The 25712-nt window shown below is 40.0% G+C and overlaps 1 protein-coding gene across 8 annotated transcripts in view; it reads left to right on the top strand.

Moving 5' to 3' along the window:
- PRKAG2 (protein kinase AMP-activated non-catalytic subunit gamma 2) overlaps positions 1–25712 on the top strand; it is a 209934-nt gene that overhangs the window by 168795 nt on the left and 15427 nt on the right. For all 8 annotated transcript variants that reach the window (XM_014873672.2, XM_088158335.1, XM_088158064.1 and 5 more), the window contains 2 exons: positions 12880–12989; positions 25125–25206. In XM_014873672.2, coding sequence (XP_014729158.1) covers positions 12880–12989; positions 25125–25206 — 192 coding nt within the window. The remainder of the gene's footprint in view (positions 1–12879; positions 12990–25124; positions 25207–25712) is intronic.

Here is a 25712-nt window from a genome sequence, read left to right as displayed (position 1 = left end):
TTACTCTTAACATGGTATTTAGCATTACAGTGAGCAAAGCCCTATTCTGTCTTGACTATGAAATAACTCATTTAGCAGCCAAAATTTGCTGTCTTTCTCAGGAAACAAAAATTTTTAAGTCTTACTCATCTGGGAAGTGATGTTTTAGTACAGCAAAAGATACACAGGGCATGCTTCAAAACTCTGCTTTGGGTCTTGAGGGATGCAAGAGCTTCTTGATGAGAAAGCTTCATAAAATTTTAATGTGGTCAAAACGTGTATTTTCCCTAACTTGTTTATGGAAACAAGTGGCTGAGACTTCCTAGAAAATGCTTACCATGGCAGCGATTCCATGGAATTGCTTTGGCAAAGCTGCAGGGAACTGAGTACAGTTTTACAGGAAGTGTTGGGGCCCATTGTGTCCTGCCCGGTGCTGCACCTGCATGATTTGCTCACATTATCTCCCAAATGAAAGCCATTGTTGGCCAGCAGCTCTCCCAGAGAAATACTGGGACAATGAGGTGTTCTCTTACACTTGAATTACTTTGCTGCTTCAGGTTGTGCACGTGTTAGTGTCTGATGGACAAGGACTGATTTACAGTCACTTTTACCAGCCATTCCTGCTGCTGCTGCCACTTCTGTGTGCACCAGATGAGGGACAGCATCAACTCTGTGAAGAGCTTCTCTGCAGAATTTCCCATGTCCAGAAGCTGCTTGTTTTGATAGTAGGATTATCACAGCTTGTAAACCACTGCTTGATAGGAGGTTGAAGATTTTGGCCAATATCATCTCAGTTTCCTGGTTTGGAGGTATTGAGTTCACAGTGTCTTTTACAGAGTCAGTGTGGCCTTGTAGGTGACTCCAAAATGCTGTTTTTTTACTTTTCTGTGACTGCTTTGCAGAGCATTGCCAGGATGGAGGAGGGTGACTACAGAGTCCTTCCCCTAAGAAACTTCCTAAGGGGTGGTCTCCAATATTCTGTCCAATAGACTTCTTTAATGCCCTGCATGTACACAGGCAGGACAATACAGATGAAACAGAATAACTCTCTTGGTGGTTTGATACCCTCTGCTGTTAAATTTGGCTGTCCTGATTAAGTCAGTGCTCTTGGAAAATCCACTGCCTTGGGGACATGGCTGAGTTGTGCATGGTGGTGACTTGGTTGGAACTGAGATAATGCCAGTGTGACAGGAATGACAGCAGAATATTTACATCAGTTGGCTCAGTCTAACTGTTGCTAAACATCATAAATGTTTCTACTTATTAATCATCTGCAACAGATGTGGGTGTTCTGTAAGATAGGGCTTTTTGTAATGTGCACTGTGGTTTTGATAACTTGAGGGTGCATGATCACAGCATTTGGTGCCTGAAGTCTTGACACTGACATCAGTTCTGCATTTGTTAGGAGCTTGATCTTTGGGTAGCAATGATCTGTCTGTAGGTCCTTTATTGATTTGAATATTTTTAGTTTCCAGAAGGTGCGACTCTGTTAGCATTGCATGGGTTTGGGGAAATCATTAAGTCTGAAACATGTTAAGAAATGCAGCATTTCCAGAGTAAGTACAGGAGCTGATGGCATTGTTTTTCAGAACAGTTTTTATATCTTGAAACAAAATGTTCCTCTCCAAACTGGGACTCTTTGCCTTGGATGCCTGTTGTGGTGGGCTTTACTGTAACTCTTCTATGAGTAGAGAAGACTGACAAATGGAAAATCTGGCAATTCAAGGGAAAATCCTTCTTTGGAAGGCTTGCACTAATGGCTGGGATTAACATAAAGCCAAAGCAGTTTAAAACAAGCCTAACTATGTTAGAGCAAAATCAAATTTGTCTTTTAGGCATCCAGCTTGGCATATAGATGGAATTTCAGGAAGCTTAAATAACCTTGTCCTTCTAAGAGTGGACAATATCTAAAAGGTTTTTGACTATGTTGTGGATGTCTTCAAGGTAGCTTCTGAATATTATTTGAATAGAACTAACTTGGTTTTAGGTCCTTTCCTGAATTTTTTATGGATTTTACTGTTTCAGTGAACCAGTTGGGTGATTCTACCATTTTTGACTGGTAGAAGTTAATGGCACTCCTCCTACATTTTGTCTAGAAGCAATTTTCCTGTTCTATAGATGACTGGTTTTACTTGTGATGTGATTTTCTTTTTGTCTTTTTTAGGGTGTTTTTTAAGCTGTGTTAGGGGTTTTTTGCTTTGTGTTGTTGGTGGGGTTTTTTGTTTGTTTGTTGTTGTTTTTTGGTTTTGTTTGTTTGTTTGGGGTTTTTTTCCAATATTATTATATTACTTTGCTTTTCTCTTTGTATTATGGCAGAGTATTTCATTCTGACACCAAGAATTTTAAGAAACAGAATCAAAAAGGTTTGGTTTTTTTTCTTCTACAAGTTCCTTACACTGTGGCATTCTTTTTTGCTGCTTATTTTGAATTTCTAGTGTTGTAAAGACATAGAGAAAAAACTGAGCTGCTAGAGAAGGGAGCAAACTGAGATGGGCATAGAAAAAGGCCATTTATGAGGAAACCATAAAGCTTTGCTCATTTAACTCAAAAGGAAAACCAAGAAGGGATGTGATAACACTCTGTGTATGGAAACATCCTATAAGGGATGGGAAGGGGGTAAACACCAGGGAGGGAAATTAAATGGAGAACAACACTGGCACAAGAATAAATGGATATAAACTCTTCCTATAAGAGCTTTGAAACAGTATTTTAACTTCCAGTGTAGATACTGTAGGATGGGTTGTAGGATAGACTTTAATGCTTTGACTCAGTTCAGGATGGAGTGGGATCACTCAGGGAAAGGGATTGTGTGGCTGCCTTTGATAGAAGTGTCTGAATGCCAGAGTGCAGAAGGTGAATGCTCTGCTCTGCACAGGCAATTGCATGGAACTCTCAGCCTTGCTTGAATTTCTCTTGTATAATTTTGAGTCAGTTCCTGAAAAAAAATAAGGCAAAACGAACCCCTCAAATACTGCAGTGCTACTCTATATAGACTGAGTCAGCTTAGAGGAAGGTCAGCTTTGGGAAGAGTTGCATTTTATCTGTGGTATAGAGAAGGAATCAATAAAACCTGTAACATGGGATCCAGAAAACTGTTTCCAAAGACATTGAATGTGTGTTGGATGTCACCTGCTTGAGTTACAGAGCTGTTGATTCTTTTTCTGTGTCTATTCAAGCTACACCTGCTGTAGGTAAATCTCCTAAATAGTGTATTGGAACAGAACACTCAATAGTCTCTTAAAGTGTGCATACAGATTTATAAATTTTTATAAGAAATGCCGATAATAGCTGTTTAGAAGGTGTTGGCATGCATAGGAAGGGAAGGAGAAGAAATATGCAAGGGCAAACTAGAGAGACATGAAAATGTAAATACCAAATTATTAAAAGCTTCAGCTTAAGATGTTGTAAGTAATTATCCAGGATTTGAGACCAGCAATTTATTACGCATCACAAAACTGTTTCTCCAGCAAACGTAGTCCAAAGTCCTGATGGCTCAAGTCTTAAAAGAAGTGTTTCTCCCTTAAAGCATTGATACTTTGAGTTTAGTCTTCAGTGGAAGATTGCCTCCAGATTAAATGTTTGCCCTGTTCAGTAGGGATATGGCTGCAGCTTGTAAAGATGCTGTGTGCTCATTTTGAAAATGCTTATTGTGTGATTAATGCTTTGGTTAAGCTGCATGTTTAGGTTTGATCTTAAACTAATTCCTGGAAGACTTAAATGACTATTTCTTTTCTAAAATTTTGTGCAAACTGTGTATCTAGTAGGACTTGGGCTTGTTTTAGAGATACAGCAAAAATTCAAATTGTTTACTGATCTTGCAGCAGAGATACAGGCTGGTTTATTCCCTCATTAATCACATACCTTGAACTTTCCTTGAATCCAACTCTGCACAGAGTGGTTGCTGATATTAATATTCAGAAGTTTAATGCCATTTTTAGTTTCTTGCGTTTCATGTCTCGCAATCTTGAAGAGCAGGCCCACATTCCAGACAGGCGACATCTTAATTTAGATCTTTGTTTGGGATGCTTAGGGAGAAATCCTAGTGCCTGTTGTCAAGGGAAAATCTTGAACATGCTTTAGAAAATTCTTCAGGTCAGCTTATTCTTTGTTGTGGTGAAAATCCTAAGCATTAAGGTTGCAGGCTGAAGTTGCTACCTTTATTCACAAAACCACAGTGATGCTTTTCTCAAAGTACAAGCCGTTGGCCAACAGTTGATTTAAGAGATACAGAGCTCTTTCAAAAGTATTTTTCAAAAGGGTTCAGTTGGACTTATGATACTGTTTACCAGTTAGTTCCTAAGCAAGGCAGCTCTTGCTTGTACACAAATAAGTTTCTCTGCCTGCCTGGACAAGGAACTTCAGAGTTTCTATGATTAGCTCTGGAATGTTGAATTTCTTAAGCTGCCCATCACATTTTTTTTTTTTGTCTGTCTCAAATCTCACAATAATCATTTGCTTAGCCATATTGCCAGTGGAGAGCTACAGTGAAACAGAAGTGTTAACTTCTCAGCCCAGTTACCAGGACTCACTAACACCAATAATGTGGAACAAAATTCAATGCAGGATTTTGAAGCATGCTGTGAATATAAGACTGCAACAAAATCCAAATCTTTCATTGTTTCAAACAACTGTTTGCATCAGTTTTCTCTTACAAGTCTTAGGTACTGCTGGAATTTGAAGACATGTAGGTATCTAAACCTCAAAACCAGAAAAGTGGATCTTTTGAAGTATTGTCAAGAACTAATAACTGTTTTGTTCTAAGCAGGATGTGCTTTTGAAGACACTTGTCTCATTCCACATTTAAGACCTTTAAGGAAGGAGGTTGTACAGTGTCCTAAAGTTGCTTTGTTCTGTCTAACCAGCTTGTGGAATGCATTAATAGCTCTCTAACACCTGTGGTGTTTGGTTTTTTTTTGTTTGTTTGCCTATGTTTTGTTTAAGCAAACTGCCTTTTCTTCCCTTCTTCTGCTGTAGCAAATTAAGTTAATAGCAATGTACTTCTCTCTCAGTAGTGGTGGTATTTAGTTACTCCATAGTTTGCACTCTTCCACTTGAGTGGTTCTTTCAGATTTTGTTATTTCCTGAAAAATTGTATTACCTCCAAGCCACTTGTAAATTCAGTTTGAAGATATTGTGAAATTTTAAATCTTGCAAGAATTTCTAACTCTTACTGCAAGCTCTTTGGAGCAGGGTCTGTTCCTGAAGATCACTAAAGAGAATGTTGAATAAAATAAAGTCTTGATCCGCTGATACTCTGTTGTAATGGGAAGTATCAAACTACTGGTAAAAACACTTCCAGAGTTGTAGAAGTGTGAGGTCCTGCAGTGTGAGCTTGCACGCCATTCTGCACTACCTGATTTGCAAAAGGTGGGCCTTGCAAATGTTTCAGCTTGGGGAAGAGTTTGAGCTGGAGTCCATGTCTTGTTAAAAACACACAGTTGTCATCCAGTCTTGCAAACCCACTGAAAAAAAAAAGCATATTACTGGTTTTGCTGCAGCTGGGATTGCTTGTTAGGCAGCTGCCATGGGGTGACTACTCTGTCTTCTCCTCATGCAGTGATATCCATGCTTGCTTTAAAATTAGTGTCTCAAGCATACTGTGATTTTTTTAATACTGTTTTTATTTTGTGTCTACCTTCTTTTTCATCCAGGTGATCATTTTATTTTGGGTAGAAACTGATTAGTCTGAACTGTTCCTGATACAGCCGTGTTGACTTTTTTCTTTGCTTTTGATGAACTGCCTTTGTAGGTGCTTACAAATACACTGGTTTTAATAACTTGCTTCAATACACTCCTAGGAATTCTGGATTGGAATTTGTTTGTCTTTCCTATAGACTGGTAGTATATCTTCTCCTTCATGAACTTGCAGAGTTCAGGAATGGTTGCTTTTAGCTAGGATGACTCCTGTTTACACACAAAATAACCTGCTGTCTCTGCATGAAGCAACTCCTTGTGACAAGGGGAGAAAACATCTCAATTACCTTGGTGATCCAAAGTGACTGAACAGTTGCACTGACTCTGGAATTCAGAAAACACACTAAAATACGTGGGGAAAAAAGTAGATGCACACAATACTGGAGGTTATGTTTGAAAGTGTCTTAAGCAATTCTGAATATAATTCTTAATGATGTGTTCTGGTTTCCTTTAGCTTATTACTGTTATTAGAAGGATGAACCTTTTTCTGAAGACCTGAGCAACAAGACAGTGCATTTACTTCTCTATTTGCTATTTATCTGTTCATGTACCTGTTCTCCACTCTTATCTTCTGTGCCTCTAGACCCTTTTCTTATTTGCAGGATGAGGTGCAGTTAGCAAGGGAGAACTCACTCTATTGTTGTTCCTATGTGCTCACACTTCTTTTTAAAGTCCTTTTTCTCTGCCACATCATATATCCGTGCTGTAATATGCAATTGAATTCATCTTGGAACACTGAAGAAGCTCCTGATACTGATCTCTTGATACATTCCCTATCTCTTCTTTGTATCAGAGTTTCTTACATCTGTAAATTTGCTGTAATTTTTATCTGCCAGCTGACGCATTTCTTTAGATGAGGGTGGGAAATGTTCAATCTGCAACATCCATATCCTTTAGCCCGTGGCTGCATGAATAATACTAGTGTGTAACTTCAATGTGTGGTCTTCCAGGATTATTTTAAAGCTCTTTGCAGTTCTCAGAAAGAAGAATTAAAGTCTTGTTTCTGTCTTTACATCCTTTCTTCTGTTCCTTGCATTCAAAAGCCTTTCAGCTTGTGATGGAGTTATCAACTCCTATGACTGTCATCATATTATTTCCTATACACTGGACTGTAAACCTGCTTGGTTTTTCTCCTGTATAACTGGAAGTAGTGCATTGCTAGTCTTGGCTGCCATCTCTGCAACAAAGTTTTGTCAAGCATGTTCTAAAACTTTTTAGGGTTGTCCTATGTAGATCCAGGAGCTGGATTCTTGTGGGTCCCTTCCAACTCAAGATATTCTCTGTTTCTGTGATTTATCTCCTTCCACATAGAGTAGGTATTCTTGTGACTTAGTCTTACCCTGTGGCTGATTACATGGGTGGTTATTTTGGTGGTGGTTTTTTTTCTTTTTCTGAGATAAATTTCCTCGTGAATAAACAGAAATCAAATGATACAGCACAACACTGCTGCATTTCTCCTGTGCTTGCCCTTCTTAAACTATGTTAGTATTCCCTTCCTACCAAGTCTGACATTGATTCAGCTTCTGGTGTCTGCTTTCTTGTCCACTGTTTCCAGTGTTCTTGGCTCTTTAGCAGACTGAGCTGTCATGCCCCCTTACTGTGTTATTCTGTGACAAAATTGCAGTTTCTTGCACTTCTCTGCCAACCCCTCGGTTCCCAAGCTTTTCACTGGATATACCATGTACATTTTAATTTGTGAAACATTCAAACCTAGCTAAAAATCTGCTAAATGAGCATATTTGTCTCCTAGAAGGTAGGCTGAAGTAAAGCTCTTGCTCAAGATCACAGCCATGTCCTGTACACAGCGAGTACTGGATCCCTGTGCAGAATCTGTTCCTGTCTGTCCCTTTGCTGAGAATCGCTGATAAAATCCTACCTGGACATTTGATTCCCAGAACATTATTCTTGAAATCCTGCTTCATTCAGATGCCCCTATTTCCCTTAAAAGCTGTGTTCCAGGGCCTGGTGGTGAGGAATAGTTTATGGTTCCTTCTGTGTAGTGTCACTGTTGCACTTGGAGTGGATGAACTGTATCCATTGTGGATGATTTTTTTCCCAGATCTGTGTTATGTTAGTGACTTATACTAGAACTCCTACAATCTCCAGCACTGTGAAAGCTGTGTGGGAGGTTTTCAAGGATATTAAGGAACTCCTTCAGTAAATTCAGACCAGGAATTATCAGAAACTTTAAAGCCAGTTTTGGTGACAGCTTTCAGATAAAACCACAGTCAGAACAACAGTTTACAAGGTTAATGATGTCTTTTACCTGTTGTGTTCTCTGCCAAGGGTTATCTGTAACAGGAGGGAGAGAGGGTAACTTGTCCTGGCTTATTGAAGTGATTGCTAACCCTGCTATCTTCTGGCAGCATTTGGCACAGCTAAGCTGATCTTTGCTGTGATTGCTGTCATTGTCCTGGGTAGCTTTCTGTATGGGAAGGGCAGGAGATCTATAAATATGTGTATGCATTTATATATGCCTGTAAGAATAGTATGGAGTACTTTGGCATAACACATTTTTATAATGTTTATCAGTATAATTACTCTAATAAATTTGACTTAATGTATTGCTGTTGGATCAGTTCCATAATAAACATTGTGATGAAAAAATCTTTGGTCTTTAATATTTTCTCTGGCATCTGAAATGTAATATTCAGCATATCATGTGACTTTTAAAATAGTAGTATGGCTTGGAGTGCCCTGAAGTGCAGATATGTATGTGTGCAGTAACAGAAAATAAAATGTGTTTTCCCCTAACTAGGTTGTTTAGTACAAGTGAGAACATCACAAAACTGCATTTCTGCTTCCCCATTTCCTTTTGTCTATTGGATCTGGCTGAAGGGAGATGATTATGCCAATAGTAGTCAAGGTGAAAAGTAGTTCTGGGAGCTGGGAGTGCTTAGCTCAGCTCCTGCTGCTCTAAGAAGACTCTTAAGCTTTTTAAGTTGCACAGTTTTCATACTGATTCTTATTAAAAAATCAGGGGGAATGGTGCAATTACTGTATGTTATTCGTGGTTTCTGTCTTCCTCCAAGCTGTTCACCAGGGCTGGGCAGTCAGCTGAGTGCATATTTTACACACAGCTTTCTGCTGTTTTTTCCCTACTTTTTTAAAAGGCCTTTAAAATTTGGCCATTAATTTCATATGAAACTTTGAGAAGTCAGTTATACTAACAGTTGTTTAGTTTAATAAGAGGATTTAGTTTCATAAGTTTAAGTTTTTCAAATGATTGAGAGTTGCCAGAGGTCCCAGCCCTCAATCTAACTATGAGGACAGGGGTGCTATGGAGAGCTGCTGTGGCATGGTTGTGGTGGAATTAACAATTTAAAGAAGGTGAGAGAACCCAGCCTCTGTGAAATCTGTGTGTTTTTTTCAAATACTCCTGGAACCAATGACTGAACTTGAAATATGACTGGATACCAGGAGCATAATGCAGCTGCAACATAAAATATAGGAAAGGTCGTGATGTTGTATTGTTGAAATCAGGAATATGTGTGCTCCAGGATCTTGTTGAGCCAGCCCAGTAAGAACAGAGCCCAGAAATGCAGCCTGTGGCTTGCAATAGACACTTCTGAGGAGCTTTCTACAGGTTTTTATGTTGCAGTATTTGGAAGCTTTTCCATAAGTGTTGACATTAATTCCTATTCTCCATCTGCAGACACTTCCTGCAGACACTTCTCTTTTTTTGTTTTTTCCTCTTCTTTTTTTCTGCTTTTGAAGGCCTTGAAATTCTGAGGGGAAAGCTACAGTAGGAAAGCAGCCTGTGCTTGGTGGCAAAGGTGTGAGTGACACTGAAGGCATCTGTTCAGTAGATCTCTGAGGAATGGCTTCAGCAATGCTGCAGAAGTTTCTGTGTCATTCATGATGGTAGTTCTGCCTTAGAGCTCTCTGAATAGACAATTATGCTTAGTCTGAGTCTCACTGCAATCTCTGAGTCAGTATTGTTGAATAATTAATCTGTCCAAAAAAAAAAAAGCTATGATGCTCTCATAAATAACATCTACTGGCTGAAATAAAAAAACAAAAACGTGTCTCATGCTACAGTGAAGGGTGGGAGAAAGGAAGAAAGTAAAAATCATTTCAGTGATAAGACTGGGGAGCAGAGTGGCAGAAATACAAATAGATAGGTCTTTTACTCTTTAAAGGATCTCTAACAGTAGGAGCAAATAAAATACCTATATAGAGATTTTACTCTGTAAAAGCCTGTATGACAAGGTGCTCAACTTCAGGTATTAAACTGTCTGACAGGGTTTATTTGTAACCTTCCAGATGCCTTCTCTTTCTGCTCTATTAAAAGTCACCAAAAAACAGCACTGGGAATTTGGGTATTTTTGCCTTCATCTATGGCTTGGGGAGAGGGGTTGCACATGGGCAATGGAAAATAACTTCTGTATGAATCTTCAGGAGATAAGCTTGCATGAGTGAGCACCCCCCCCAAAAATACACATTTAACTACTTACCAGTGGATTCTTCTCCTCCCAGATCGTGCTCTAGATTCAGATGCCTCCTGCTGGGAATCTGCTCTGTGAGCCAGCTGATTTCCAGATCATGAGCTGCAGAGAGCTGAGGTTTGGCTGGAGGCAGCTCTGTGTTCTTATCTCCTGCATGCTGGGCAGATGATCCCAGATGCAGATCAGAGATGACGTGCAGAGACAGAGGGAGGTTTTAAGTCAAGCCAGAAGGGATCTGTCCTTGTCCATGCAAAGGAAGTTCTGCTTTGCAGGTGCTGCAGAGGCTTCAGAATGAATGGACAATTACTGGGAAAACAAATAAGAATGGAACAAGAAACTAAGCAGGCAGTAAAGGAGAAATATCCTCATGGAGATGAGGGTGTTTTTATTTGAGCACGTATGTTTGCAGCACAGCGGTGGTTGGATACAACCCAAAGCAGGAAGTTTGGAAAGAGAGAGAAACTGTAAAGAATCCCTGTGTAGTTGTGGTGTTCAGGAAAGATAGATGTGAGTGCATCCCTGAGATGTGCTGAGCCTTAGGCTTGGGAGACCTTTTTCTCCATTGAACAGCTGGGTATGTGCATAATATATACATAATACCCAATACCTGTGCAAAGAGTTGGGCTGTGGCAGCTGTTGGGTATTCCTAGGTAGCTGAAGGTGTTAGAAGATCTTAAATATCCTTTCCAGCAGGCACTTGATGGAGTTGTGTAGGACATGAGAGTTAAATCAGTGCTGCTGATGGTTTGCATGTTTAGTTGGTAACTAATAAAGTGGTGCATTGTACTGATTTTTAGAATAAGGATCTTCTGTAGAAATAAACCTCAGTTCCACCTGGACAATTGGATCCTTGTCCAGATCCTGCTAGAGTTTTCTAGCTGTTTCCAGAGGTGTTAACAGTGCTCACAGATGGCTATCTCATGCTTCTGAATATTTTTAATTGTAACTTTCCAGTTAAAATTATAGGGAAGCAGCCACTTTGTGGTGTCTCTTCCTGAACTGGAAGACAGCACAGGGTGAGATAACCTTGAGCCATCCCTTTGCACCTGGGTGGGGATTGTTGAGATTTGGCTGAGGTTGTGTTTGGGAATGTGTGGAAAGTGAGAGGAGGGTTTATGGGCACACCTTCTGTGTGCTGGTAAGAGTTCCTGGTTGTGGCTGCCATGAGCAGCCTCCCCTGATTGAATTGTTCTGGCTCACAGTTACTGTGCCTATCCTGATGCATTTAAAAATTGTTAGTGAGTTGGCAAGACTCCATGGAGCCATGATGTGCTCTGAGAGTGTCCATTTTTTTTCAGCTGGTTGTTTTGTGGTTTATAGAGTCATTGAATCATTTAGGTTGGAAAAAACCTCTTAAGACCATCAAGCCCAATTGTTAACATTGTGTTCACAATCCCAAATCCCCAAGTGCTACATCCACACTTTGTGTGAACATGTCCAGGGATGGTGATTCCACTGTTCTGGTGGAATTTGAGGTGTTCCTGTCCTTATTTCTACCTATAGTATCTTGATTTTGTGCAAACTTGAGACTAAAGTAAATAAGAACTCTTGGGACTGCATTTAGGATTGCAGAAGCAACCATAACTTTCTAAACACCAGACTTACTGATTATTTATTTATTTTAAGAGTAATGGGAGTAGGAAATGAAGGACTTGCTCAGTGTCTAGACAGTGCTGGATCTCAGAGCAGCCACTTGTAGGGGAGATCCAGCTTTTCTTCTGTAAATTTGGACTGAAAAGGCTGTGCTGAGCCATTTGGTGGAAATGACAAAAAATTTATCCAGAACAAGATAACTGATTTTGAGCAAATCTAGCAAATGAGGATTTTGAGTTTTTAACTCTCTACTGTGAAGTTCTTTAGGTTCTATAGGTATTTCAAGGTTGTTTTTTTTTTATTTTTCAAGGGTTGTCTTTTTTATTGTGCTCTTCAAAAGTGTTAATATATGTCCAAGTTTCTGTGGAATAATTACAGAGTCTAAAGGGTACATCTCTGATGGGGGGATTATCCTTGGTCAAGTTCTGCTGGAAAGAATGGAGAGCCAAACTGCTTAAAAAGGAAAAAAGTTGATGTACCTGAGCAGATCTGGGGGTTGTACGCACATGCATCTGAACAAATGCAAAGGAAGTTTAAGGTAATATGGATGAGATTGCATGTCCTTTCTACAGATGTGCAACACTAAAACCATTCCAGCCACCTGGATCCTGGTTTTATGGACACAGTGTTGGAGTTGTAATGCTCTGTTTAGCCTGAAGATAATGGAGCTGATTACAGAACTTACCTGCTGCCTCATTAGAAAATAGAAAAATACTATATGAAAAGTGAAACAGGTAGCAGTAAAGATTCAAGAAATACTAATTTAAGGAGCTTGATTTAGTGAAGCCTGACACTAAAGTTTCAAACTGCCTTCATCTCTATATTATAGTGTTGAGATGCATATTCCAGTAGGTTGCTGTTAGGAAAAGGAAAAAAGATTGTTACTCTCTCATGGAAGTTCTTTCTCATCAAAGAGGAACAATGCTTTTTGTCTTTGTTATATTTAATGTGAAAGGAAAGATGAGTCTGAAATGCAAAGTGCAAACCTGTGACTGTCTGTCCAGATCTGGAAGTGTGAATTTGAGTTTTAGGGTTATCCTTCTGCAGTGGTGTTCAGTTGATTTGGCATGTTTTTTTACTACTCTTTTTTTAAGGTTTTTATTTAAGGTTTTTTTAAGGTTTTTAAGGTTGCTTAAATAAAACAACGTAATGTTTTTACTTGCAGCACTTGAAGAATCGGAAAGTGACATTTATGTGCGATTCATGAGGTCACACAAGTGTTATGACATTGTTCCAACAAGCTCTAAGCTTGTTGTTTTCGACACTACGCTACAAGTGAGTATTCTCCTTTCAGTCTGCCTTTGCTTGCAGTTCTTTTATTTTTTTTTAATGGCTGTTTCCTGAGTGTTAAATGAAATTTGGTCTCTTGAAGAGAAGTACTGCCATCGTGCTGTGCTTTGGCTATACAAAATTATGTTGTTTCAACTGTGTCTTGCATGTTTTAGAGGAGGAGTTGGGGGAAGACAGCTTAGCAGAACAGAAAGAGGGGATGTAGTTTGGTTTGCAGTTGAAATCTCTATCTAAAAATAAAAATTTCAGATGAGCCCAAATTTGTATTGGCTTCTTCATGGCTACCTGAGTTTACATAAAGACACTTGGGGTGAGATCCTTGTGCAACAGCTAAAGAGTACCCAGGTGCTATGAGCCAGTTCCTGCTATACTGATAAGACAGTTTAGGACTCAAATGGATGGCTTAATTATGCAAATTATTACATTCTCCAGAAAATTTTTGTTTTCAGCTTCTCATTTTGAATTTAATCAGTAAATCATCTGCTAGACTCTTGGCTCTGTCTGAAGAGTTTATTTGCCAAAAGAAGGCATTAGCTGCCTGCTATAGAAACAGACTAATCTGTTCTGCAGTGTGGTAGAAAGCTGTGGCTTTCTTTGTTTCCTGGATTTTGCAATTGGTATTTTTTTGCTTGCTTTGGTTTTTGCTGTTTCAGTGTGTTTTTCCTTGTAAAGATACTCCAATTCTGACTTAACTAAACCCATTTAGTGATTTTGGTCTGGAATGTACTACTCAGACCTCATCTTTCCACAGTCAGAGGCAGACATGTAACAGATACTCAGTCCCAAAACATTCACAGAACCATCTTGTGTATCAGATATGGATTGAGTGCTCTGATCTGAAAGGTGAAAAATCTACATTGACTTTTTCACCATCTTAGAGGGGGAAACGTTCTGCAAGGTTTCCTTTCTTCTGCCTGAAAAAGAAGGATGACTGTCAGCTCTTGAGTAAAAAATTTATACCTTTTTGACCTGAAAAATCAGATTTAGGATGCTGGGGTTCACTGTCACTCTTTCAGCTCTTCTCAAAGACTGTTGGCCTCCCTTTCATTCCAGAAAATATTTTTCCTCACGCTATGAGATGATGTGCTGGGAATTGGTATCTGCAGTGGGCATCACCCACAACCTGCATTGCCAGTGCTCACCTGGGTCAAAGGCTTGAGACTGGTCACTGTTGCAATTGGAGAGATAATTATTCTTTATTCCATTTACCAGTTAATCTTGAGGCCATTGGGGCAGGCCACTGATTCCTTTTGGAGTCTCCAGAGCTCTTGATGAATGACATCATGCCAGAATACCAATTTTCATTGCTGGAGCAATGTGTTGAGAAAATGCTATTAATGTCAAGAAGTGAGAGTTTCCTCTCCAGGTGGTGAACCAGTGTGGGATAGCACCTGGGGAAACAGTGTGAGTGAGTGAGCTTTGTGAGTTTTTACCATAAAGGAGAGCAGGTAACTTAATGGTGATGGCAAAACTTCCACCAGCACTTCACCAAAATCCTTGTCTTGCTTGGTGTCCCTAATGATTGTCATGGATTGCAGCTAGGGCAGAACAAGGAATGCCTTGGTCTGTGATCGTGGAGTCATTCTCAGTCTGCTTCTCCAGGTATTTGAAAGCAATGATGGTAGAAGAGAAGTCTGGGGTTACTCATTCAAATTCTAGTATACAATAAATATGGACCAGATCTTGAATTTGTATTACTGATGAGAAGCTTTCCCTCTCCTCTCCAAACTGCGTTTTTTTGACTATGCATTATTACATTGAATTAATTTACATTACTTTTAATTTCTAACATCATAATTCTGTAAATTCAGGAGTCCTCTTCCAGCATGGGCACTATCTTCCAACTCAGCAGGTTTTGTAAAACTATTTAAGAAAACACTAAAAAGGTAGATCTGAATACTTACCAGGCCTACACTGTTTGGAGATCTTTTAAATACTTCTGTTAGTATTTCCATTTAGTTCTTTACCTGGCACCCTGTGTTAATGTGCCACTATCAGTGTCTTCAAAACATATTGTGGTCATTCAGTTTGATTGGTGTGGCTGGTGCACAACATGTATGGAATATAAAAAAAGAGCTTTTTTCTTTGTCTAAAAGAGCAGAATAAGTACATGGTGGAGATAAGGGTGATCAAATAAAACTGCTTAACTGTTCCTTGCATTTTAATTTTTAATGTATAAATTACTTATTGTCCAGTACCTCAGGACTTTGTATCAGTTTGTACTTTGAAAACACAGCTCTGAAACATTCAGTGTCCATGAATCCTCTCAAATGGATATTTGTCTTTCCTGGGTCTATTTCATTCCTACCCACATCGGTGTGTCACCTAATATAAAAACAAACAGAAAACACCCACCAAAAAAAAAAAAAAGACCTGGTGCCCTTAAAAAGTTCTTCAGTGATTTGAATTCAGGTTTTTAATAATATTAGAGCTAAACCACACAATTTAGGAGCTTACTTCTTGCCTCCCTTAATATAAATTAGTAATCATCAGTGAAGGAAGAAGAAAAAATGGAGCAGGGTTGTATTCTCATGACATCTTTTGAAAGATTCTGGATTTTGGATTTTTGTTTGGCAACAGTATCCCGTCTCCCTCTGCTGGTCAGCGATCAGAGCACACATCAGGTTTCTACCCTGGAAAATTATTCGTGAGATACTTTGGCAAGTATTCTAAACCTGTTCTTAGTTGTGGGAAAATTGGAGATGTTACCCTTCTATAACATGGCACCAGTTGTACCACTGAAGCAACACTGATTCATCAAAGTAAATGTTTAGTCTCAGTGTCTGTGAGGAAATTAGTGTGAAATTTGAAAAGGAATCTTGTTTAAGCCCTAAGAGAGGGGATGGGGAGGTGCCCTTACACTGGAAATAGAAGGAAGGCTTTAAATAGCAGGAATTGCAGCTAATAAAGGGCAGGAAAGTGCTGAGAGTCTCTTCAGCCTTGCTTATGTGTCAGTCAGAAGGCGTGGGGAGCTTGATTCCAGCAGCTCCCAGTGCTGGCACAGACTGTGCTGGAGTGTCCAGAGCACACCTGTGGCGTGTTCCATCTGTCACCTGCTTGTGGCTGTCACAGCTGTGCTGTGGCTCTTGCACCTCTGCAGGACGTCAGCTCGTGTGGTGCAGGACTGTGCTCCAGCAGGACAGTGTGCCCCTTGGCACCCAGCATGCACACTAAATAAATGCACTGTGCTGAGCCCTGCTCTGCTCCCCTGCCTGAGGCCACCCAGCACAGCTCACTTTGCCTCAGTGAGGTTTCACTTTCCCAAAACAGGATCTGCCTCTGCTCTGCCTGCCTGGAGTGGTGCCTGTCCCATGCTGAACCCTGCAAGTGGCAGATGCTGTCTGGGAAAGTGCTTGCTTGGCACAGTTTTCTTGATTTAGACTAACAGTGGACTGTTCTTTCACCTTTTCAGTTTATTAATACTTATTTGCTTCTCATAAATATTTATAGAATGATATTGAACCTCGTGGCTGTGGCTTTCCCCTGCCTGTGACCCACGAGTGCTCCTTGTTTGTGACAAGCTGCTGCCTTTGGCTTTTCCCAGGGAAGATACTGTCTTTTCTTGGCACACATTAAAGAAACTTCATAAAGTCTGATCTGACCAGGAAGGGAGTCAGGAGACAATTAGATGTTATGAGCTTTCCTGTGAAGTCTGGAAATTTGACTTTGTGGATGATGGGGAAATTGGGCAAGTTGCAACAGTGTACAGCTCACAGTGGCTTTCTCATCTTTTACACATCTCCTGAGATGTAAACAAAACAATAAACCCTTCACAGCCCCTAAGAGGGGTTAGGGAGGTTGTCCCTTGAAGAGCTGCTCTAAGCATTAACTTACTGTTCTTCTTCATTCTAATCATGTTAAAAATAAATGGTTCTGGATCCGTTTTTATGATAGACTTAAGGAAATCACTAAGCTGAATGCAGATTTAATGGTCACCAGCTTGTGTCTTCAGCACAGCACTGAATAAGTGTTCAGGCATTTGGTGTGCAGATGATCTGGGGGAAGGAGGGGACACCCAGGTCTGCCTTTCCTTTCTTTTTGTTGATTTTAACCTGCATCAGGTACATACAGTGACCCAGCAATCTGATCTTTTCCTTTGATGGAAAACAAAACAACTCCTGTATTAAATTCAAACATGAATGAAATACGACACTTTGTTCACATTCTGTCTGCCAGGTTACTTTGTCTAACATCATCTAATGTGATTTCAATTTTTCCTTGTTGCTGCATGCATCTGTTTTTTCTTTGAGAGACCAATGCATTTTCCCCCACCCCATTCTGAACTGTATTAGCATTTTTTAAGGAAATGCCTCTTACCTAGCTTATAGCAATCTCTGAAGCTTAACTCCAAAAGCTTTCTTAAGGCCAGATTTTTGTCTGACCTTGAAAGAAATGTATTAATTTGTTGTGGCTTTGCCCAGACTACACAAAGATGAGAAGGATTAGCTTGTTTTCTAGCACAGGGCAATTAACCCTTGAAGAGGAGTGTAGGTGGTGAGTATTAGGTGGGGACTTCCCTGCTTTGTATCAAGCAGCAATCTGCAGTCCCAAGAATGATCTGTTAGCAGATGTAGAAGCTGTGCCTTGCAGAGTTTGCATAAGCTCTCTCGGGTCAAAAGCTTTATCTAATCTTTGACTAAATTATATTCTTACCTGTTACAAGTAAATTTGGGTTTTGATAATAAAACATATGTAGCTTTTGCTCACCATGACCTTGAAACTGTTTTTAAAGCATTTGTCAAGCACTTCTTCATGAACTAATAAAAGTCATGTTTATGTGGAAACAGTCATCAGAATCCGAAAGACTCCTTCCTTTTATTTCCTTCTGTATGCTGAAGAAATCTTTGCGTGACTCGGTTAAATTATTTAACTTGTCTGTTTAATGAAATTACCTAAGTTGTTAATGGACCACATGTTGTTACCACCAATGTAGGCTTTTGTCAGAACCTGTCACTCTAGTAAGAGCTCATCTGATTTTCTACCACATAACTAAAAAAAAATATTTTAAACAATGTTCTGGAAACTTCTTTAGTGATTTGACAAGCTGGCAGTAAATATACCTTGCAACTTCTGCAGAGCATGCAATGGATTCAACATTAGAAGAATTGAAGAGGATTTATATTTCTCTTCCTTTTGCTGACTCTGTTCAGTAAATGGATTTATTATTCTGATTCTCTCCAGGTCATTCTTGACTGGGGTGTTGGCTCTCTCCACGGTAATGAGATAAATCAGGAATAATGCTCCAGAATGGTTTGCTCCCAGAACCACACAGCAGACTCTGGGTCTGCTGTCACACAGCTTTACAAAAGGATTGACTCTCTGTTCCTTAGCTGGCTTTGAGGTTTCTCCCTGATGAAGCTGCTGCTGTCTGCATTTCTGAGGAGTGTGAATACCCCTCCTTGCTTACCCTGCCCACAGAACTGTAAGAGAATCATCTAATTTAGCTTCTAACCAGCATGTGGGCTGAGGCAGTTGAGCAGCCACATAAAAGCTCCCTTCATTGGGATCAGGCTGGCATCAGTAGCATAATATGGGGAGACTGTTGTGTTTTTTCAGAGCTTGTCCTGTAGCTGGTATACAAGCATAGGAATTCCTGCAGCTCTCAAAATCAATAGGAAGTGCTCATTTGTGGATCTTGGAGGAATGATAGGTGCCACTTAAACAGAAATGTCTACACAGGGTGTAGGTAAGGTGTTTGTGCTTGGCTGAGTGAAAGTTATGTATCATTCTTCTTGCCTTCTCTGCACCATCACCACTTTTTGGATAAGATCTTCATCTGTGAAGGAATTTCTGAGGAGCATGATCTACCTAGGGGTGTTACCTTTCCATCACCTGGAAAAATAAATTAATTTTAATCTGGTTTCATACAAGCTTTCCAAAATTCGACCTGAGCTAGAGCCTCTGATTGTGAATGTTTATTGGTTGGGGTTTTTCAGATGTTGAAGCAAATGTAGCTGCCCAGTTAATAACAGGTTTGTCCACTGTTTCTCCAATCTACTTGTAAAGGAGGAAATTCTACTTGATATGGTCCAAGACATGCTTGTCCCTCACCCTAGGCAAAAATCTTTATTGTCCTTAAATAGTCTCTTTGTTTAATAGCATAGTCCTTTGAGGAGGAAATGCTTCTAACAAATTCATAGACTAAAAAAGAAAATAATTGGAAAATGAATTTGAATTCAGCAGTCATAATGCTGAGATGGTGGGTTGTGCTTTTCATAGTGGTTTAGTCTCCCCAGACAAATCAGTTTGTAAAAACACTGAATTATATAAATGCACCAGAAGAGAGATTTTTAACTTTTCAAAATAGCTCCTTTACGGGACTGTAATTCTCTGTAACTTAAAAAGATGTCTGGTTTGGGCATCACAACTTTATTTGAAGGAAAAAATAAAAGGAATTGCAATTTAAATATGCTTCCCAATGTGAATTGCTTCAAAGGGAAAGTGCATGATGGACTTGAGGAGTATTTAACTTGTACTGCTTTTGTATTATCAGGATGGTAATTGTGGGATCAGGGGATGAGTATTCCAGCTTAGCTCATGGGAAAAAGTCTTTGAAGGTCATGCCAACAGCAAGGAAGAGGAGGGCTGTCCCAAGAGCTCTGTGGCAAAGTTGTATTTTCAAGTTAGTAATATTTTTATAACATGTTCCCAAATAATATTTCATGGGCTTTGTTTTGGTGGCAGTCTCAGACAGAGGAAGCACTGCCTGAAATCCTGGTGATGTGAGGGTGTAGCAGGGGAGATCTGTTACACACCCCTCTTAGGGAGCAAGACCATCAGCTTCACCTGCAGTAGTTTTTGCTTTTTCCTCTTGGAGACTTGCTAAGATTTGGGCAGCCAGAGAACCTGCCGTGCTACTTAAACACAGTCCTGTTTATATTGGACTAGAAACTGTTGCCTCATTCAGGAGTCTTGGCTCATAAACACACTTGAACCAAAGGAGCAAAGTGTGGGCTGCCCAGGTTTTATGCTGTATAAAGGTTGCAGCAGAGCCCTGATGATTTTCCTGTTACAACAAAGACCAGTTGTACTGCTTTGTGTCTTCCTACTTGGTAAGAACTACTGAAATTGAAAGTGTTTGGCCTCTTAAGAAGGAATTCTCGGAGTAACTTTTTCTTCCACCTTCATGCTCTTAATGGTGAGAACAAAGTGTGTGTCTGGAGTGACTTTGCCACATTTGCTCATGTTGTGAAGAGAGAGATAACACTATTTTCCTTTGAAAATATAGTGGCTTTGCAAGGGGAAGCCACTGAGAAGCCCCTCCATGCCTTGGTGTTTGGTACTTAAAACATGTGAGTGTATTGGTGTAGAAATCCAGCCTTCTCCTTTAGTTCTTCAGCTATTCTTACCCAGTCTGCTAAGAGTGGATCCCTTCCTCTTGTAAATTCCTTTCAACTGCATGTCAAGCTTTGTTATGCTAGGAAAGGTGGTCGTTTCTCAAGGATTGCCTGAAAGATTTGGATTTGATACTGTGGTCCACATGTGTATTTTTGGAGGTATTTGTCCTCTGTAGTTTTGTACTTCTTAAAAATAGTTGGGAGTAAAAATAAGCTGGGAATTTGTCAACTTACCCAGTGAAAATGATGATGAATGTTCTAGATTGCCTTAGAGCATCCATCCATCAGGAATCAGAGATGATAAAAATGCCAGGGATCAGCTGGGTCTGATACTGCATTTATGGGAGCTCTGTGCCAAGGACTGTAACTGCATTTATGGGAGCTCTGTGCCAAGGACTGTAAGAAGGAGTTTCTATTCTGATCTGATAAAATAAACATTTCCTGGGGTTACCTTAGGGGCTTTCCAGGCGAGTGGCTGATGCTGGCTTATCCAGTGAAATAGAAGTAGACATTTATCATCCTGCCTTTTGATGGCAGCCACACCGCAGAAGTTCTGGCAGGTCTTTGAACACTGTCCATGCAACTGGAAAATTATTTATATCATCCTCTTGCTTGGTACTGGCATATCTGAAGGTGTTCCATAGCTTTGTTTCTTAATTCTGCCACCTTTGAGCCTTTTCAGTGAATTTTGTCACGAGGCAGTGGTGCTGAGTTGTGTTTTCAGCTCAGTAGGATTCTCTGCTCATCTCTGACCCTTTAGCACCAGGAACTGTGATAGCTCTTTTCTCACAATTTGTCAAGGCCAGGAATCTTTTTGCAAGGCAAATGGACCCAGTTATTTCAACAGCAGCAGTCACCCTCCTTGCCTTATGGGACAGTCCTGGAAGACAAGTCTGAAACCACTGGTTACTTATGGACGTAGTTACAGTTTTCATAACACAGTGTTAGGTAAAACAAACATTTGTGTGTTGTACACACACTGAATTTTTGGAAATGAGCTCATCCTCAGTTTTCCTTTCAGGTGGTTCCCTCATTCACAGATGTTTACTGGAGAGAGCATTTCTGCAAGGGCTTGTAAAATCCCTGGTATCTTGTAAGAAGGAATGTCCCTTTCAGTGTTTTCCCAGCAATGAGGAAAAATTTACTCTGCAGTCTGCTGAAATCTTCTACTGCTCTTCTGGTTCACTGCCCAGCAGTCCAGCTATTTTAGGAGCTCACTAACCATAAGGGGTGAGGGTTTCCAAATATTCTACCTGAAAAACAGGACTTTTATGTCTAGGTCTCTTGCTTTCTTGGTAATGACTGTTGTATTAGAAGAGGCTTTGTCCTCCTTCTGACTTGCAGTGTTTGAATAGTGTGCAGAAACAGTGACCTCCAGAGGTTGTGTCTAACCTAAATTAGTCTGTTCTTTTCTTCAGCATATTCACAGTGTAATGAGTTCCTGTGGTAAGAAAAGCTTGTTCCTGTTGTGCTCAGTGTAGTGGAATAGCAGCTGTTGTTGAGGTGATCTATCATATATCTAGGATTTAATTGCTATGTTCTTTTGCTGAAATGTGGCTCTTCTACTTAAAGGGCAGAATCTTGGAGAAAACAGTCACACAAAGTAGGATTTCTCTTCTAATTGTAAATATCTAGACATCTTAGTGAGCAGGGAGATGGCATCTGTGGTATACAGCTTAATCCCTGTGGAAGGCTGGGGAGTTGTGCCCCAGCTGACTGTGAAGTCAGGGTGAATATGCAGGGTCAGGATAAATGTCAGAACAACCTCTAAATTTGGGCAGATAAATCCCATTTTTAGTGGTTCATTGTGTGTGTTAGGACATGGTTAATAAGAACAAAAGTGCTTTGTTTAAAGAGTGTTTGTAACAGCAACAATCTGTGGGCTCTGGCTGCTGAACAATGGATTTGTGAAGGTCAGGCCAGTCCAACACTGTGGGGTCGAGAACTAAGAACACTGTTGGTGGTCCAAAGATGGGACATGGTGGAGATCTTCAAAGGCTACTAACTATATATCATCAGAAAGCAAGGTCCTTGTGGGTATTTCCTGCATGAAGATCACTGAAACATCTAAAAGTGCTGGACAGAAGCCCAGCTCCACACCCCTGTGCTTTGGCTGGCTACCAAGCAGTACTTTGGGCAACTGAAATTGGTCAACCACAGAAACTGCAGAGAAGTGTGAGTTGATGAGTATTTGTTTGCACTAGCAAGCAGTTTTAGCAAATAAGAATTAAGATGTGTTTTTGCTTTGTAATTACCTCACTCAAATAAGAGACAAGTATTAACATTAAGAATTGATGGCATTATTACTTTATTTAAAAGTAATGTAAAACACTTTCTACAGTACAACTGAAGGCAACAATAGCAATGTCACTTGAGCTGTGGTCTAGGAGGACTGCCCAAGGGGATGAGTTTAAGTATTTCTTTACTAAATTTTGGTGATTTATTACATCAAATGTTTAATATCCTAGTGCTTAAGCTAAAATCCTTGTCTTTTATGAAGGATTTAATTCTGAACTGTCTTAGTAGCTGTATCTATTCAGCAGCCCTCAGATTTTCCAAAATGCCTTTTAAAGCTAGACAAGATGGCACCTAACTGAAGATTCTTGTGATTCTTGGAGGCAAATAACTTGCAAGTAAATCAAACAGGATCGGGGCAAGAACTTATCATTTGAAGGATCCTTTCTTTTTCTTCTGGATTGTCTACAAGCTCAGCATCTTGAGTAGTATATCTTTGGAAGTCTCTCTCTTGAAGTGCCTTTTCTGAATCTAAAATAATACCTCAGCCTTGCTGTCTCCCCCATCTGAGCATGGTGCTAGCTGGTGTTCTTTGCTGCTGCTGTGTCTGGGAAAGAAGTAGTAGCAGGGAAAGAAGTAGTAGCAGGAATTTGGAGATTGCCTGAAGTGCTGTAGTTGGCTTTCCACACGTTTTCTGCCACAGGCATGCTTCTTTTCCAGGTTATCAATTACAGGGTTTGTAAACTTGCTGGAGGAGTTGTGTTGCATGATTGCTATCTGGGAGAAAGCTATTTCCCCCTGGCCTCAATGGATTGGCAGTTGCCTTCTTGCTCTGATCCAGCCTTGAACATCTTTCTCTTGTGAAACACTGGGGACATGAGCTGACAGTGACTGTGACCCTGTGTGATGGCTCTTGTTGGGGAAAGATACCAAAGCTGAAGGTTCGGGGTTTCGGGCAGTGTGAGTGCCCTTTCCCCTTTTTTTGATGAAGAATATTTAGAATTTATTTTACCCCAAGCTGGAGTTGGTCTGTGTGAACTCATATCTGTCTCGTATCTGCTCCCCAAATAGCTTTTGCTGCATTAACTCAAAGTGTGATGCTGTTATGTGGGAACACTTCATGTATCTTGCCCGGAGAGTTTCTTTGTGGTTTCAGTCTTCCTCATGAGTTAGGATGCTCCTGTGGTGGGTTTGGTAATGTTTGTTTAGGCTGACTCCTCCTTGTGTCAGCAGGGTGGCTGAACACTTCTGGCACCTTTCTGTTTAACCATTTCCTAGATAAATCCTGTGTATTTAGTCTTACTTGTGGCCTTGGGGTTTTGTTGTTTTTCCCCATGTGGCTTCTTCAGTTTCAGTGCAGTTAAGGGATGATGGCTGATGGTAATTCCTGATCATTGGTGATGTGGGATCTCTGAAGTCAGGAGGCAGCTTTGAGATCTGCCAGCTGCTGATGTTTGGAGGGTGGATTTGCTTCTCATGGTCAGGGAGGAAGCAGACACGCTGTGCAGATGTACAAGAAATACAGATCACTGCCTATATTTTTCTTTGCCATTACTTTATTAAATGTTGGTTCTATTGACTGTGAAACCCTTTTATTCCTATTAATCTATTGTGGAGAGGATCCCCTTGGCATATAATTTAAAGTAGGCCTTTAAGGTACTGGTGTGAAATCATGATTTGTTCAGATTGCAGTCATCAAGCAATTGCAGTTCTGTGTTGTTTGGACCAAGGACAAATTTCATGGATTCAGAAATAAAGTTTGGTTGTCTTGCCAGGTCAAGACCTGGGAAAGAACCATCACTTCTGTATTGTGTTTTCCATAGGAAGACTGTTTAGGGTGTGGGCAGGACAGGAAGGATGTCATGCTCCAGCGCATCACCAGATCAGGGTTTTGAGGTGCACCAGTGCCTGAATGCATTTTCATTTTCAGAGAACCAGAGTTCACAGGGAAGTGTTTCTTTTCAGAATGACACCATGACTGTGTAACTTCTGATTCTGGGGAGGATTAATTCATTAAAAAATTGAAGTACTTAGTTGATTTCTTTAGCAGAAAAACAGGATAAGTAATTCTTTTATCTTTCAGTCATATTTAGAATAATCAAACTTTTTTTTTTTTTATTTGTATAAATCAGGTATCTAAAAGCTGTGGGGGACATGGAGCTGCTGCTGTTTCAATAGCATTTTTTTAACTACTTGCTATAGTAAACATTGACTAGAACATACCACAGTCTTCATGTGATAAATTTAAGGCCCTCACTAGTTTATGGATATATCAGAGGCTTTCATTTAGAATATTCACAAAATAAAAGAAAAATAGATCAGGTTTTGCTAAGCTTTTTCTGGCTTTTTAACCATTTAAAAGTAAAAGACTTAAGGTTTTTGTTTGGCATTGTGGTTTCTGTTCTGTTCTGAATGCCAGCTACCTGTTTATGCTGCTTTTGGGTTTTTTCCTGCTGAAAGGAGAAACCCTTCTGTTGGTGTCTGGTGTGCTAAATCAAGGCAAAAATTTGAAATTTGTTTAGTTTTTCTTTTTTGTTTTATTTTTCAGGTAAAGAAAGCCTTTTTTGCCTTGGTGGCAAATGGTGTGAGAGCAGCTCCACTGTGGGAGAGTAAAAAACAGAGTTTTGTAGGTAAGTAGTTCTGACATTTTTCAGGATTACTTGAATTTCCAAGGTGCTTTATTGTTTCAAATGGTGGTCTGAGCCTGGCCATCATGGGACAGCCTAGAGAAATAGAGAGTTTATTTTCCCTCCTTGTGAGGAGTGAAATGGTGCCAGCTTTCACAGTGTTGCAGTGTCTTAAGAATCGTGATGCTTCTTTTAGGTCCCAACCTTCTGAAATTCAGTCTCTAATATTTGCACTTCACTGTGTATTTAAAAATAAAGGCAATGGTCACAGAAGGGAAAGTTTGAAAGCAGGAACTGTAAAGAGAATAATTTAATACTCCAGTATCCTAATATAAGTGCAGTAGGAGCCTGTCTCTGCCTGTTCTCAGTAAGGTGCAGTGAGGATCTCTAAAACCAGAACTGAAGCTACAGAGATGTCCCATCTTGGGTGAAAAACATTAGATCTGTGTACTGCTTTTTAAAAATCATGTCTTTAATTACCACAACAATCATCTTCCAAAACTAGTTAT

The sequence above is a fragment of the Sturnus vulgaris genome, chromosome 1 (assembly GCF_052056855.1).
Source record: "Sturnus vulgaris isolate bStuVul1 chromosome 1, bStuVul1.hap1, whole genome shotgun sequence".
In the NCBI taxonomy this organism is placed as follows: Eukaryota; Metazoa; Chordata; class Aves; order Passeriformes; family Sturnidae; genus Sturnus; species Sturnus vulgaris.
The sequence above is the reverse complement of the archived record's forward strand: the minus strand, read 5'-3'. Positions and strand labels throughout refer to the sequence as shown.